This window comes from Crinia signifera, chromosome 4, assembly GCF_055691185.1.
Source record: "Crinia signifera chromosome 4, ASM5569118v1, whole genome shotgun sequence".
Lineage (NCBI taxonomy): Eukaryota > Metazoa > Chordata > Amphibia > Anura > Myobatrachidae > Crinia > Crinia signifera.
Genome location: NC_139220.1, coordinates 174,278,383 through 174,295,658, shown reverse-complemented (window position 1 = coordinate 174,295,658; position 17,276 = coordinate 174,278,383). Strand labels below are relative to the sequence as shown.

Here is a 17,276-nt window from a genome sequence, read left to right as displayed (position 1 = left end):
CAACCCATTTTGAATGCAGCGGCTAGATGTATAATTTCTACTGCGGTTTTAAATGTTTTGATACACAGATGCATTATAACTTAATAATTCACTGTTTTCATTTATTTTATATTTTCTCAGCTGCATTTTCCGGCCTCTTGAATCTCCATGAATTGGATTTATCATATAATAACCTATCTAATTTAAAATATCGTGTGCTGGAAGATTTGTATTTTTTGAAGAAATTATGGCTCAGAGACAACCCGTGGAGATGTGACTACCACATCCATTATCTGTACTATTGGCTAAAGCATCATTATAATGTCAACTACAGTGGTTTGGAATGTAAGGCGCCAGAGGAGTACAAAGGATGGCTTGTTGGGAAGTATCTTCGCAGTTATTATGAGGAATGCCCAAATGAAAGGCTCCAAGTGCATGTTGGGATGGACGAAGAAGATTGGGAGAAAAGTGAAAGAGATATAAAACAATCAAAGCAAACTGAATCAGGAAAGAAACAGGGTGTCATATTAACAGTGTTAACTTAAATAACTACTTTTTATTTATCTAATTATTCTTTTTTTTACATTTTTTTTTTTAAAATATTTTGCCTGATAAGATTCTGGATGTATTTTTAAATAAATCTTAGGTTGTAGATGATTCTATGTAAGAACTGATACATCTATACCTCTCCAGAGTGTATACTGGAGATGCTCTGGAGTTTTTAGTACATTCAAACAAGCAAATGACATACTTGCGGTGCTCTGATAAGAAAAAATCTGCTTTGAGAAGAACAGATTATTTGCTACCCCGGACCACCGCAGATTCTCTGTCCACGGCGGTCCCTCCAAAAATGGCCGCTGCCTTGAAGGACACAGACACTTGAGGTCCTGTTCAACTTCTATTATCTGTCAGAGGAGCGCATCGCACACATCAGTAACCGAAGTGCAGATTCCGGAAGAGCTGGCGCACTGTTAGAATGGAACCCCCTGGGCAATGAGTATGTAAACCCACCTGACAATGAGTCAGCTCATGTCAGCAGTGTGGATTGGAGCATCCTGTAGGCTGGCATAGAGGGAAAGCAATGATTCGCCATTTTAAATTTGAAGGCAGCAAAAAGTCATTTGGAGTGCGCGGAACAACAGCCATTCAGGAATGGCCACAGTGGCTGCTGGTCCACATGCTCCAATTGTCTCAGAGCCAGATCCAAATTTAAGATACTGCCAGCATTGTCCTTCTAGGTCTGGCCGCTATGGACTGCTTCCCTCTTATGCTGCTGTAGTCCCATCCTGCCGCAGCCTTGCCTATGGGAGACACCTGATGTCCTGCAGCCTTGTCCCAGGACTGGAAAATGGTGTCCAGAATGGTATGTTGTGGAGACTGCAGGAAAAGTGGAAGATGAGGGGTGATGGGGCCCTATCTGTTCTGGCAGTCCAAGGCCCCATACTTTCTGATAACTACCCTGATGGTAGCACAATATCGTATATTTTAAATGTTTGTTCAAAATGCCAGTCACAGTCGTCACATTTTCTAAATTGTCCGCTTAAAAAAAGAGAGGGCAGCAAGGAAATACTGAACACACACAATTGTCCCAAAGATCCAGACTCCATAGAATAAATATGTAGATCATCAGCCACTTTAACATTAATCTTGATAAACCCAGATGTTACTAGTTAATTACATGTAGTTCTATCATGCAAAGCTAGAAATAAGAAACTCTCCTAGTCTTCTGCCGCTACAAAATGTCCCAGCTGGCTCTATTTTTCGGAGTCTTCATTGATGCATTATTGGGAGGAGGTGTGGTCATGCTAAGCTTGCTGGGACATCCCGTGATTACAACTATGCCTCCTGCCAGTAATCAATGATAAGAGGCAGCCGGCTAGGACAGAAAATAGGACAGCAGACTAATTGGAAAAGTGAAACTGTCCATGGGGTCAGGGAGGTAAGCTTTCACTCTGACCAATGCTCATATATGCCTCTATCATGTTTGGGGGTCAAAAACACATCGAGCAGGTGACAACTGGATACTTGGGGAAAACCGCTGAGGGAACTTACCTTTACATGATCAAGGAGCAGAAGCACTGGTGTCCGGATGTTAAATGTTGATTTTTACTTTGCAATATTGTACTATCTTTCCTGGTTTCTGTTGCTTTTGAGAGTGAAAACATATGTGCTTAGGGGAGTGTGCATTAAAATCATATTGCCTTATAAAAAAGGATTGTATTCTACCACAAGAAAAGTGGGAAAAAAAGGAAAGCCCAGTAGCTCAATTTCTGCATCATTCATAGAGTAAAGACTTATTTAACAAGATTAATTATTTAGACTGTGGATGCGCCATTGTGGGATACATTATTACTGAACTGCATATAAGGTGGAGGCTTCATGCAATCACAGGACTTTGCATAGATTTTAAATAATTGTCTTGTTATATCCCTACTACTGTAATTCTTTGCCAACCATGCCAATTAACAGAGAGTGATGCGTTTGACATTGAGGGATAGATTTATTAAGCTTGGTGAAGTGATAGAGTGTCTGGTTTTTATCACAGACCAATCAGCTCCTACCTGTCATTTTACAAACCAAGCCTGTAACTTCTCAGGTAGGAGCTGATTGACCGGTGATAAAAACCAGACACTATCACTTCACCGAGCTTAATAAATCTGCCCCTGAGTGTGGGATTCACAATTTTTCTATTTTGTATGCAAACTGTACTTTAATCTTTTAGATATTAGTAATAAATAATGATGTTGTTTTGGGATATCTACTGTATAGGATATATGTGGAGCAAAGTGGTTAACAGGGAAGGTTGTATTGTATAATCTATTACTTTAGAGATTAATTTAAATATATAATTTCATATTTGCTGAACCCTTTGAAGATATGAAATAACATTCTAAACTATAATTAATGTATGTACTTGTTATTTTGACTATTCTTATATGTTATCAGAACAAAAATGACCTTGTAACAAATAAACCAATTTTCTATAGCTTGACATTACTATTAGAACAGCAGCAGGCATCTTTGCGTGCAACTTTTTCTTTCAAAATGGCAGTGGCAAACACAGGACATTTAGAGGGGGTTTTCCAAATGTAATTCAAAATCTCCCACTCTGCAGTGCAATGAAATATGTACGGGAGCCTGGGGGAGTGGAAACAGCCCTAAAAATTGGTATTATATACACTGGTTACTGTATGAAATAGAGTATTAATATTTAACAGTATATATGGTCTATAGTATAGGTTCTTTCAAACATTAAATAAGATAAGTGGTCAGGAAAAGTTTAAACATAATATCAAAAATAAATACACAAACATAGAACCTGTACTTCATGTTCTAAGCTTACAATCCCCCACTTCATGGTAAGGCTCCTGTCTCTTCTTCCTGGCAGCTAGTATCTGGTCCAGTGTGATGTTTGAGGGCAGTGAATGTGGTAGAAGAAGCTGGTACGTTAGAGCTGGTGCAGCAGCTCTGCTCTGTCCCTTACACTGCATGATGTGGCGCAGCTCTATTGATCATATTATATACCAGTGCTATTGTTGTCTTAATTTAAGGCACTTGCCAAGAGTAGGGGGGTTTCCAGGCAACCAAACCCCCTCCCCCTGCATTTGCCTATGAATTGGAATATCAGTTTCTGCTGATTAAAATGATCTGCAGCATGCCTATATTCTGTGTATGACTGCAGCTGTATCTGCAGATGAAATGCTATGTCAGGGGTAAATTTACTAAAGCTTTTGAAAATGAAACAAAATTGCTTTGCCCATAGAACCAAATCAGATACTGTCTAACATTTTATAGGATGCAACATAGAAATGATTGAGAGGATTGGTTGCTCTGGGCAACATCCCTTTTATTTATTTGTAGAAGCTTTAGTAAATTTACCCCTTTCACTGGAAACCATTGTAACATTGCAATTCTTATGTACAAAAAAGACACCTGACTCTACCAAGTCACGCCATGACTAGAAAGGTCGTTTAACGTAAAAATAGACTAGATGTACGTGAACACATCTATACATCAGTAATGTATTGAAGATTAATAAAATAGGCATCTTTTTCATACTAATCTCTCAATAGCTTTTTTTCTGGTGAGAAGTTATGTAAGGATGATGTGAAGTGTGCGGTACATGTCTGTTATACTGGAAATTACTAGTGTACAGTAGCTACAGCTTTCAATAACATTAAGGGCAGTATTCAATACTCAGGCTTCACCTTTTTTTCCGGCGAATCGGGCTGTTTTCACTCTCTGCAGTGAATCTTTTGCACTGAAAATCTGACTCACCCTATTCAAAGTTCATTGTTCGTCGAAAGCGAACAGTGAATGCCGGCCAGTTCTCCGTTTCATGCTCGCTGCAATTATCTGTTGTTGTTTTTTTTTAATGGGATTTTCACTTACATTCACCGTAATTCGCCGTGAGTGTATTCAATGCTCGGATGGCGAATTGCATGATTTTCGCCATGTGTCACCGTTAGCAATCACCATCTTTTTAAGGTGAACTGGAATGTGATCTTTTAAAATAATGTTTTTGGATTTTTTGTTGGTGTAAAAAAATCAGTAGTTTTATTGTGAAGGGGCATGCTATTATTATTCACGTGCTTGCTGCACATGTATATTAAATATTTTTTTTTTTTTACACATACGCCAGCAGGGGGCAGGGAGCTGCTCACTAATATTCACTGCACACTGGTCCCGATAACTACATATGCATGAGCGGGACCAGTGCAGCGGCTCCCATACGCATCCCCTGACAGCTATTCAGGCGGGCAGCTTCTGCTGCCTGTGTCCCCTCTATCCCCCCACACATTCCGGCGCAGGCAGGGAGACTTCCATCTGCCTGTCTGCCGCTGTCCCCCGGCTCATTGCCACCAGGGGCAGCGAGCCCCTACAGCGTTGAATAGGGTGACAGGGAGGGCTGGCAGCGAATGCTCCAGCCCTACGGAACGTGGTGAATGTGCAGCAAACCCTACACAGGATTCGCTGCACATGCCGAAAAAAGTCATTGAATACTGCCCTTAGTTTTAATAATGAGTTGGCAGGGGCTATCCAATAGCCCCAAAAAGCCAATGGAACACACTGAACATGTGTGTTTCTGTGAATTGTTTTGTGTGGACAGCCTAAAATAAATAAAAAAATATTGGTGAAACAGGGACAAAAACTTCAAAAAATGTTGCATTTTCTCCACTAATTGGATAGCCTCCAATAACTCTAAGCCAATTTAATAATACGGCTCTAATATTTTCAGAGATAATTTATCATGTACAATTTGTATTATATGGATATGTTACCTCAAAGAGGTATGTGGATGTGATCATGATATATAGATAATAAATAAACAGTAAAACATAAAAGAAAAAGTTTTCTGCTTTTAAAAGTACATAAAATGCCAAGGGCAATTTCACAGCAGAAAGAACTGTAGACCCCAATACAATGTGTTTCTAAAGGGCCAGACACATGTGTATACCCCCGAGAGATGGCGATGCGAAGTCCTACATGTCACCATCGCCCGCTAGTTAAGTAAGTACCTGCAGTCAAGATTTAGTGCTTAGCAAGTGACTGCAAATTGCTCTCTGTGTGCAGAATGAGTGATTGCGATCGAGATCTACATCATCCTGAACCACTACAATCCCTTTTTTTTTTTTGCTTAAAGTCGCTTAGCAAAATTGCTTAGCACACATTGCTGCATGTGTAGGGGCTCCCTATGGGCAATCTAGATACCGGGAAATTGCCTACCCTAAATAGCTTAGCAAAAACGCTTAGCACACATTGCTGCATGTGTATGGGCTCCCTATGGGCAATCTAGATACCAGGAAATCGTCTACCCTAAATAGCTTAGCAAAAACGCTTAGCACACATTGCTGCATGTGTAGGGGCTCCCTATGGGCAATCTAGATACCAGGAAATTGCCTACCCTAAATAGCTTAGCAAAAAAGTTTAGCACACATGTAACATAAATGTTTGTCAAATAACAGAAAAATACAAAACAAGTAAAATAAAAATAAAAATATACCTATGCTTTTAAACGTAGACCAGTGTAGTGACAAACACCTACGCAGATTCAAGCGTATGACAAAAGGACGACACTTTCTCAGTACATTGATGACAGATTTGTCTTGAATACGATGTCTTACTGAAGAGAAATCAATCTACAGAAAATATAGGCATAAATAAATACAAAATAAACACATCAATACGCATAAACTAGTGATACAGCTGCAACTTACCTCTGTTTAGCCATCATGAACGGTTTATCCACTTCTGATTCTTTAATGTGGTATTTTGATGTCTCATACCATCTCTAGGTAGACAGTCAATAGGTATACACCAAAAGATTGACATGCACTAGGTTGACATTGACAAAAGGTCAACACAAGCAAAATGTCGAAATGGCAATGGTTGACGCATGGTCAACATGAGTTTTACACAGTTTTTAAATTTTGGGGGACTTTTTCATACTTTGCCATCCACGTGGACTCTGGGAATGTGCAAAGGGCAGATGACACAAAGATATGCAACAGGGTAGACACACCAGGAGGGGTAAATCAAATGACTGATGATCTAGGTAAACTTGAGAATTGGTCAAGAGCATGGCAACTACAGTTTAATGCTAAAAAATGCAAAATTATGCACTTGGGGCTCAAAAACCCAAAGGCTCAATATAGTATCAAGGGTACCATAATGGAAACTACTAAGGATAGAAATCTAGGAGTCACTATTTCAAGTGACTTAAAGGCAGGAAAGCAATGTAGCAAAGCAATGAGGAAGGCTGGTCAGATGCTTGGTTGCATAGGGAGAGGAATCCGTAGCAGAAAAAAAGACATAATAATGCCACTTTATAGGTCATTGGTACAGCCTCATCTGGAATACTGTGTCCAGTTCTGGAGACCATATCTTCAGAAGGATATAAATACATTGGAGAGTGTACAAAGAAGGGCAACTAAAATGGTACATGGCCTACATCACAAAACTTACCTGGATAGACTAAAAGATCTTAACATGTATTGTTCGGAGCAGAGAAGGGAAAGGGGGGACATGATAGAAATCTTCAAATATATCAAGGGTTTTAACATAGTACAGCCGGGAAATTCTCTTCAAAGGAAAAGTGGTAATAGAACAGGAGGACATGCACTGAAACTGGAGGGAGGTAGGTTCAGGGGAAATGTTAGAAAGAATTACTTCACAGAAAGGTTAGTGGATATGTGGAATAGCCTCCCATCAGAGGTGGTAGAGGCTAAGACAGTAGAACAATTTACACATGCTTGGGATAGGCATATGAATATCCTTACAAAGAAATAAGGATTAAAAAGGGTTGAGATTACCTGAAGGGTAAAAAAAGGGGCAGACAAGATGAGCCAAATGGTTCTTATCTGCCGTCAAATTCTATGTTTCTATGTTTCTATAATAGAGCCAGGCACCTGGCCCGAAGAATTGGCGGTCCAGGTACTCAGGTGTCGACAACGACATTCTAAAACTGAAGAAAATATAAGGCCCGATTCAGATCGGATCACTGCTGTGCAAATTTCAACAGTAGCCAATTATCAATACACTGCGCATGCGTATGGTCCATGGTACACATGCGCTATGCCATCTCACAGCACCCCATTCTTCATCGACACACTCAGCTGTTTCTATGACTCCCAATCTCTCACACCCCAGCCGCCTCTCAGAACCCCTTTCACTTAGAGCCCCAGTCACTGACACTCACGGGCCATTTCTCAGTACACCATTCTGATATTTCCAGCCATCTCTCAGCACCCCAATATCTCACGGACCCAATAGTGTTTCAGCACCCCATTCTCGGATAGACCAAGGCATCTCAGCCTCTCACTCTGACACCCCCAGCCATCTCTCAGCACCCCCATTCTTTCACAACGCCAGTAATCAATCAGAACCCTATTCTCTGACACCCCCATCCACGTCTCAGCACCCAATTCTCTGACAGCCCCAGTTGTCGGTTCTGCATACTCTAACACTCCCAGCAGTGTCTCAGCACCACATTATCTTGAAACACTCCATGTCGACCTTTTGACTATTGACCTTCCCCATGTCAACCTAATGCTTGTGTTGACTTAATGACCTGTCGACCTAACCCATGTTGACATCCAGTCATATCGATCTAATGCTTGTCGACCAACTTGCTGTATACCCAATGATGCATACCCATTCAAAATGCATGCGATGTGCTACAACAGAATGCAATTTAAAGTAGATGCAATGCGATCTAGTACAAAACATAATACCTGCACATACTTCTTCTATTTTCTGATTTGATGTGCGCGGGAGCACACAGACATACACAGTCAGACACTAATACACACACACACACACACACATACACTCATAGTCAAGAACTTTACACAAACATACAGAAATATACAAAGCCATTACAGCGCTCATCCCCCCTCTCACATTGCAGGGTACATACTGTAGTACCTCCCCCATCCCCTCCTCTTCTTTCCCCATGCTGCTGGCTTGGCAGAGCTGAGTGCCAATTAGCCCCGCCCCCGGCTTCTACTCCTCCGCTCACAGCTCTGTGCGGTCCTGCTGCATTGTGGCTGTAATCACTGGCCAGAGGGGTCTGGGGTGACTTGCTGGTCTTCCTCCCCCTCTTTAATTCTGCTGTGGCCTCTGCTGGCTCTGGCTTCCCAGTGCAGAAGTGTGACTGGGTGCAAGGGGAGCTGCGGGCCCTTGAGACAGCCAGGGCCTATAGCAGCTGCTACCTCTGTAGAGTTATTTTATTCTGCATTATGAATATTCCAAGATGTACATAAAAGTTATGTTGTATACTAAATACTGTATATGAGAGCTAAAGGCTTTATTTAAAAAAAATAAAAAAATAATAATACTTACACTATTCCAAAGTGAACTATTTTGTGCTATTATCTTCCAAGATCGGCATACTTGAGAACTCCTTGCTAGGTCTATCAAATCCATGAAGCCAAATATCTGTAGAAAACAAAACAAACAAAAATACATTATGACCGCATATGGACTAACCACAGTAAAACATGAAGTATATTATACATAGGACCATGTTTCAGTATCAGCAAGGTTTTACAATTCTACCACAGTCCTTAGTCCTCCAGATGCAAAGTTTGGGGTTATGTTTATATAAAGATCATTTTGGTCTTGTGTCTCCTTTTGTATTTCATCTTTCCTTAAGGACTGTTAATAATAAAAACAAAGCAAATATATCACACCTGGAAAAGGAGAGAAACAAAACATGACAGCATTCAAAGTGCATTTGTATTAAACTCGCCATCTGGTATCCCCAGGACCACTTTGCAGTTCAACCAAACAAAACCTTAACTTAACTTATCGCTTAACTTTAACTAATAAATAAGACACGGACACAAAGTCCTTTTTGGTACTTGTGTTACGTAAAGTAGTGTCCTATTCACAAAAGGTATATTAGGTACTTGTGTAGTGTCATGGTGGCACCGGGCTGGGATCGCATCACATCGCATGCGATTGCATGCAATGCAATGGTAATTGTGTCGTTTCACGGAGCCACTGTCTGCAGATCGCATAGCATTCGATACAATGCGATTTAGCAAACCCCCACTTTTACTTAGCACACCCCCGCTATCCACGTCACCCTGAAGCGTGGCGAGTGCAGCAAGCCCCCGCGAAGGGACACGGTATGCGTACTTCCGACGCGATCATAACCCCACTATCCACGTCGGCGTGTAGTTGATTTTATAAAGTGTGGCGAGCGCAGTGAGCCCCGCAAAGGGAAGCGGTACATGTCCTCCCGACCTGTTCATACCTCCACTATCTACGTCGGTGTGGAGTCGATTCTATGAAGTGTGGCGAGCGTAGCGAGCCACCGAGCCCGAAGCTTGGCGAGCACAGCAAGACTCGCCGCGCTTGCCACACTTTGGACTTGTTTTCCGCGTCCCCTCGCGGGGCTCGCTACACTTTATAGCGCTCGCCACGCTTCTGGGTGACGTGGATAGTGGGGATGTGCTAAGTAATAGTGGGGGGTGTGCTAAATCGCATATGATCAAATCGCATGTGATTTACGTGCGATGCGATCCGCTGGCAGTGTCACCATGAAACTACACAAGTACCATTGCTTCGCACGCAAATCACATGCAATGCGATCCGACTACGCCAACACAGTTGCGCAGACGGGCGCCGTGATAATACACAAGTACCACCTTTTTTTATTGACTTCTTTGTAAAGCACTGCATGCATTGCAAAAAAATACAAGAGGTAAAGGACAATGGAATTTTTAATTAATTAAAAAATGGGAGTAGTTAAAATTGTTGAGTATGAACTGCAGAAAAGTATATTACTGTTTAAAGGAAACATGAAGAAATGTAAAAAAAAAAAAAAAACCATGAAAAAAACCCCCATCATCACGAATACCTCCTGCAATGACAAAGCTAGCAAAAGGTGAACTCTGCACACGCCAGCAGGGGTCCGACAGGAGTCAAAGTTTAATGGCACATCGCAGTCTTTGCGTTACACTGAATCAACCCATTAGTGCATCTGTAATGTATTATTTCATATAACGGTTTATTATGAAAATTAGGTGAAAAGAAACTGTTGCAGCATTTTGTATTACTTTTTTAAAAAGCAGGCCTTTGATTTTAAGAAATACAAATCTTTATAAAAGGGTTTCAACTTTTTTAACTTCAAGTTTTAGATCACTGAAAGATCTGAAAACATAAATTAGACAAGTAATGTGTGTACTGGGTTAGATCATTTTCAGTTTAAATCATGTTCATGAAATGATTTGGATGAAATGGGCTGCTGCCAATAGAAGCATGCCTTCCCGTATGACTCATCTGTACACAGCAGGATTAAGACCCCAAGGGGCCCTGAGCAATATACTGTGATTGGCTCATCTCCAACCCTTGCTTGTCAAAAAATCCTAAACATAAAAACAGGATAGGTTAATCTTGGCTCTTCAACGTCCACAGAGCCCAATGCAAAAGCCTATGTTATGTAAAGGATAATCCAACTACCCGTATATACTCGAGTATAAGTCGACCCGAATATAAACCGAGACACCTAATTTTACAACAAAAAAACTGGGAAAACGTATATTGACTCAAGCGGGACCCTCACTCGAGTATAAGCCGAGGGGGGCTTCTTCAGCATAAAAAAATGTTCTGAAAAAGTAGGCTTATACTCGAGTATATATGGTATATATCTATACCAAAGTCAGGTTCAGCACAAAATGAATAATGTTCCTATTTAGCAAACTTAAAGCAAGTTTTATTATATGCATGTTTACTGCACCTTTGCCAATTGTTTTATACCTCCGCCGCTCCAGAAATTGTGGAAAGGGAAACTAAAATATAAAGGGTAGGAGAGTATGGTAATGAGACTCAAATCACTGTGGCTCCACTCATTTCAGAGAAATCCCCAAAATGTGTGAGTCTCCTGGATAGTAGATAGATGGTTTGAAGTAAGGAACTCATTAGCCAACATTACTTTTATTTGTCACACCATTATACTAGAAACATTTGCTTCCTATTTAGTACATGTATTTTGTTCATGTTTGAGTTCAATTTCCAGTCAGATATTTAAGAAAAAGGTATTGCAGATGACGGGGATGGGGCACGGGACGGTGCGGCAGACACTTTATTGTCTGACGAAGCCCGTTTGGCACTATGGGAAATGGGGATTTTTGTAAGAACTTACCATTTGAATCCCTTTCTCTGAGTCCATTCTGGTGAAACAGCTCAACCATGGGATGTAGGATGGTCCGCAGGAGCAAGGCACCTATGCTGACTTCTTTGAGAGGCAGGCTCCTCCCTTCTGCATCCCAGAATTCCTCAGTTCAACTTCTAGAGCACACTAGGATACATTAATCAGTACAATGCCTGAACATATTAATATGCACAAACAAAATAACCAATAACATGACAACACATGAATGGTATAAACTTACTGAGCGTAAGGGAGGGATCACTGTGTCACCAGGATGGACTCAGAAAAAAGGATTCCAACGGTAAGTTCTTACAAAAATCCTCTTTTCTCTTTCGTATATCCTGGTGACATAGCTCAACCATGGGACGTTCAAGAGCCGGTCCTTTGGGAGGGTACGCTCAGGCTTACAGTTCTCATCACTGCTTGCCCAAATGAAGCGTCCTCCGACGCAAATTCATGGAACCTATAGAATTTGGTAAAGGTATGAACAGAGGACCAGGTGGCAGCCCTGCATAACTGTAGCCCCATGACACACAGCCCAATAGGAAGCAACTGACCTGGTGGTATGGGCATTAATCCTGGAAGGAATAGGTCTGCCTACCTTAGTGTAGGCAAAGGCAATTACCAACCTTAACCATCTGGCAATGGTCTGCTTAGAAGCAGGCCACCCTCTCTTATGTACGTCATAAAGTAAATCAGTTTTGCGAATATCCTTTACTCTTTCAACGTAGATGCGCAAAGCGCGAACAATGTCCAGTTTCTTTGACTTGTCCCTATATCTAGCCTCCTCAGGAGGACAAAACACCGGGAGCACAATCTCCTGGTTTCAATGAAAAATTGACACTACCTTAGGTAAGAACTTAGGCACTGTTCTAATCATAGCCCTGTCATCATGGAAAACAAGAAATGGAGACTTGCAAGACAAGGCCCCCAATTCTGAAACTCGCCTAGCCGAAGCTATGGCCAACAAAAAGGTAAGTTTCCAAGAAAGAAATTTAAGATCAGCCGACCTTAAAGGCTTAATAGGCCCCAAGGCACCACCAGCTGCCTATGGGCCTTATTTTAGTTCACTCTTTCTGAAAAAAATCCTTCTTAGATGGACAAAACCATGTGCACTGCAGGGGGGCAGATGTCAAATGTGCAGAGAGAATTAGTTTTGATTGAGTTATTCTGTTTCTGTGCAGGGAAAATACTGGCTGCTTTATTTTTACACTGCAATATAGATCTCACTTTGAAGTGAAACCCCACCGAAATCTAATTCTCGCTGCACAAGTAACATCTGCCCCACCTGCAGTGCAAATGGTTTTGTCCATCTAAGAAGGATTTTGTCAGAAAGAGTGAACTAGAATAAGGCCCTATATGGGGTTTAAGTCTAGTAACTCTCTGCAAAAAGGTCTGCACTTCAGGCAAAAGAGCTACCCTTTTCTGAAAGAAAATTGATAACGCGAACAGCTGTTCCTTTAAGAACTGCAAGCTACAGTAAGACCTGCTGAAAAGCCATCCTGGAGAAATTCCAAGAGTCTAGTGACCTTGAACCTAGAGGTGTGTACCTTCTGATGTTCACCTGATATAGAACTTCCAAACACAATGGTAATGTGCAGCTGATACAAGCTTGCAAGCCCGAAGCATAGTGTGGATAACAGCATCTGAAAAACCTTTTTTCCTTAGTAAGGAGGTTTCAAAAGCCAGGCCATCAAATTTAGACGAGCTAGGTCTAGGTGTAGAAACGGTCCTTGTTTGAGTAAGTCCGGCCGAAGAGGAAGATGACAAGAGTCCGTCGACAACCTCCTTATGCCTGAATACCACGACCTCCTGGGCCAGTCCGGTGCAATCAGAATGATTTGTACCTCCTCACTCTCTTTAGGACCCGAGGAAACATAGGAAACAGAGGGAATGCATAGGCAAGGTTGAAACCCCGGAACTGTCATGGCATCCACTGCCTACGCGGTCGGATCCCTGGTCCGAGAGCAGAACCTGGGAACCTGACAGTTGTGTCTGGATGCCATCAAGTCTATCTCTGGGAGCCCCCAGCGAGTAACTATCTCCTGAAAGACTTCCTGATGTAGCGCCCACTGTCCTTCCAGCAGCTCTGCCCTGCTGAGGAAATTCGCTTCTACATTCCATATCCCTGGAATAAACACAGCCAACAGAGTAGGTACAGTATGTTCAGCTCCGCCCACTGGAAAATCCGCGAGACTTCCTGCATTACCATCCTGTTGTGAGTCCCGCCCTGATGATTCAGGTAAGCCACAGCCGTGGCATTGTCTGACTGTATGCGTACCAGTGATCCCTTCAGGAGATCCTTTGCCTGCAGAAGGGTGTTTCAAACTGCCCGGAGCTCCAAGATGTTGATCGGCAGTCTGGATTCTTCCCTGGACCACCAACCCTGCAACCTTAGGTTCAGGACTACCGCCCCCCAGCCCCGGAGACTGGCATCGGTCGTGATAACCAGCCAATCCCACAAGCAGAGGGAGCGCCCCATTTGCAGAGACTCCAGATCCGTCCACCAGCTCAAGGATTCCCTTGTCTCCTGAGACAACAACGGCCGTTCCTGTTTCATGGTCTTTGAATTGCCTGACCAACATGACAGAATGTTGCACTGAAATGTTCTTGAGTGAAACCATGCAAACTGCAGTGTCTCGAAAGTTGCCACCATCTTGTCTAGCAGCTTCACTCCCTGCCAAACTGTTGGATTTGGAGGCTGCAGGATTAACAGGACCAACTGGAGAATGTCCACTGCTTTGGATTCCGGAAGAAACATACGATGTAGGTGTGTGTCCAAAATCACCCCCCAGAAACTAAAGTCTCTGTGTGGATGTCAAATGAGATTTAACAACCACCCATGGTCTTGGAAAAACGGTGTCGCAATGGCCAGATGTTCCTGCAACTTCTCTGCCGACTCTGCCTTGAACTAAGCAAATAGCTTAGTGGGCGCCCAACTAACATATAAGTACCGAAAGTAGCAACTGAGCTACAGCTGGTTCAAAAGAAAACAAAGAGCAGGTTCTAGGAAGAAATAGGAAGTAGCTCAGGACACATGTCCTATGCAGATGACAGCAAAGAGTTTTACTGGTATCTGCTGCTTGTGAAGGGATCAGCCTTATATCCCCTGGACTGCCCTGATTGGCTGGTGTCCAGTTGCGTAGCTATAGCTCCGCAGCCCCCGTGTTGGCGGGTAAGCTGCCCCCATACTGCAGACAGTTTTCTGTCTGCAGTATGGGGGCAGCCATTTTCTAAGAGTCAGTTTTCATTATAGCATCAGGAGCCGGCACCGGGAGAGACGGAACCGTGACAGAAGATGCGGCCGGGCAGGTACGGCATGGAGGGGCGCCAAAGGGAGGGGAAGGGGATGGCAATGGGGGAGGGGCGCTGAAAAATTTGCGGCGGGGGGGGAGCAAATTAGGTAGTTACACCACTGCTGGTGGCTTCTGCTGTGCAGGATTGGTCCACCAATTCATGTGGCTGGGAAAACCTAGCAGGAGTCTCCAAAGCCAATCGATGTGACCGGCAGAGAGATGCTGCAACCAGCTGCCGCTGGGAGAACAGGATGCTGTAGCCAGCAGGCATTGCAGATGCATAGCCACGTGACAAAAGGGACTTTCAACCGCAGGGACCGTCGGATCATCTGGACGGGTAAGGGTGTACCCCACTGGACTGTGACAATTAATTGTAGAAAAATATATACATATTAAGGATCGATCATATTTTTTGCGAAGGTTGCGAGGTGCGTAGCTGCAACGCTTAAATGCCGGCAACAACACCCAATTTCGTACCATTTGCAGGCTGTTTTCAGCCTGAATTTGCTCAAAATTGCTCACTAGCCTGTATTTTTTGTTTTAATATTTGGTATGTTATAACAAACAGGTCTACTTCTCCAACTAATTAGAATGTTATATTTTCTCTAAAGCAACTACTGAAAGTTATTGTTAGCTTATGCAGTTTTCGATTAAGGCCCAAGGTTGTGAACATTACAGTTGGCACTAACAAAAGCCTATATATTATGTGATGAACTGGTTGACCATTTCCAGGAAAACAAAGGGGCCGATTCAGGATCAGTCACAGGTCAGGGTTTGCAAATGCTCATTTCTACACATCTGCAAACCCAGTCAGCAAACGTTCCACACTCGCCGGGCAGTTCGCTGCGGGGAGGGAGATGCAGGGGTGTGCAGGGGGCGGCAGAGGAGGAATACCCAACACTTTATGGGAGTCCCCATAAAAATGCTCGGTGTTCCCCTGGGAACGCAAGCGGGTTGATGCCTGTCAGAGACATGACGTCAAGTCAAGTTTATTATCATCAGCAGATGGAGAGATTCTCTCAGCAGATGAAATTGTAATGTACATAAAATACCAGTACAATGAAAGCAATATCGGCATATAACATACATGAAAATTTAGAAATATACAACAAAACGACATTTAAGCATTCAACATATGTACAGCTGATGGAAAGATATTATGCAAACGACTTGCGCGTACCCTCAAAGTTTTAAACCTTTTATGAGAGGGTCATTTCTCAAAAATACTATAAAAAGGATGACTCGAATCTGATAACATTTTTAGTTCTCTTTAACATTCTGGAACTATAAAGCTCCAGACTGGTTGGCAGCTGCACTACGATAATTTTACTTGTGGATTTTACAATAAGTTCTAAATTAGAACGCTCCCTGGTAATGCGGTTGCCAAACCAAACGATAATAACGAAAGTCAAGATGCTTTCGATCAGACATTTTAAAAAATTTGTCATAGTGGGCCTACTCACACCAGCAGCTTTTAACCGCCTAAAAAAAAAAAAGAGACGCTGTTGGGATTTTTTTATTTCTGACAGTACATTGCCGGACCATATCAGGTCTGCTGACACCTGAATGCCCAGAAATTTTACTGACTATATATACTTTATTTCCACATCTACCTGGTCACTGGTCTTGTTGCTGCAGCTTGCTTTCTTCTGAAATCAATCACTAGTTCTTTAGTTTTTCCCCTCATTTAGCAATAAGTTGTTTCCTTCACTCCAGGCTACCTGTCTTGCTATTTCTTCTCTATAGTAGGTCTCATCACCATTACTGATCAATCCCACAACTGCTATGACGTCCGTAAATTTCACGATCTTAACAGAATCAGAGGACGATGCACAGTCGTGGGTGAACAGCGAATACAATAGGAGACTGAGGATACATCCCTGGGGCACTCCGGTTTTAATAGTTATTTTCTCAGATACCGCATTCCTCATTCTAACCACTTGTGGTCTATCAGTTAGAAAATTGAATAACCAATTGCAGGTAAATCCGCTTCAAGCCAAGTCAAACAGTGTAGATACCAGTGACACAGGAAGATAAAATCCACCAAAAGAATCCTAGCATGGGCTCATTTGTGTTCCAAGTGTGTTAGAGTGGAGTGCACAACACAAGCTACCGCTTTATCAGTACATTGTTTTTTTCTGTACGCAAATTTGAAGGGGTCAAATTCTGCCGGGAAAAATGACTGAATCTGTTTTGTTAGAAATCGCTCAATACATTTCATCACCAGCAACGTGCAATTGGGTGATAGTTATTCAGGCATTTAGGAAGGTCTTTCTTAGGGACTGGGATGATCAGCTACCGCCCCCTCTCCTGTGGGCACCAACGGAAATAAAAGTCAG

At 42.5% G+C, this 17,276-nt stretch overlaps 2 protein-coding genes across 4 annotated transcripts in view; one reads left to right on the top strand and one right to left on the bottom strand.

Annotated features, from left to right (window-relative positions):
- LRRC17 (leucine rich repeat containing 17) overlaps positions 1 to 4,049 on the top strand; it is a 30,205-nt gene extending 26,156 nt beyond the window's left edge. For both annotated transcript variants that reach the window (XM_083183034.1, XM_083183035.1), the window contains exon 4: positions 121 to 4,049. In XM_083183034.1, coding sequence (XP_083039160.1) covers positions 121 to 524 — 404 coding nt within the window. In that variant the 3' untranslated portion in view covers positions 525 to 4,049. The remainder of the gene's footprint in view (positions 1 to 120) is intronic.
- FBXL13 (F-box and leucine rich repeat protein 13) overlaps positions 1 to 17,276 on the bottom strand; it is a 167,842-nt gene that overhangs the window by 82,311 nt on the left and 68,255 nt on the right. For both annotated transcript variants that reach the window (XM_083183033.1, XM_083183032.1), the window contains exons 8-9: positions 8,824 to 8,919; positions 5,984 to 6,119 (exon numbers count right to left, since the gene is read on the bottom strand). In XM_083183033.1, the coding sequence (XP_083039159.1) occupies positions 5,984 to 6,119; positions 8,824 to 8,919 (232 nt within the window). The remainder of the gene's footprint in view (positions 1 to 5,983; positions 6,120 to 8,823; positions 8,920 to 17,276) is intronic.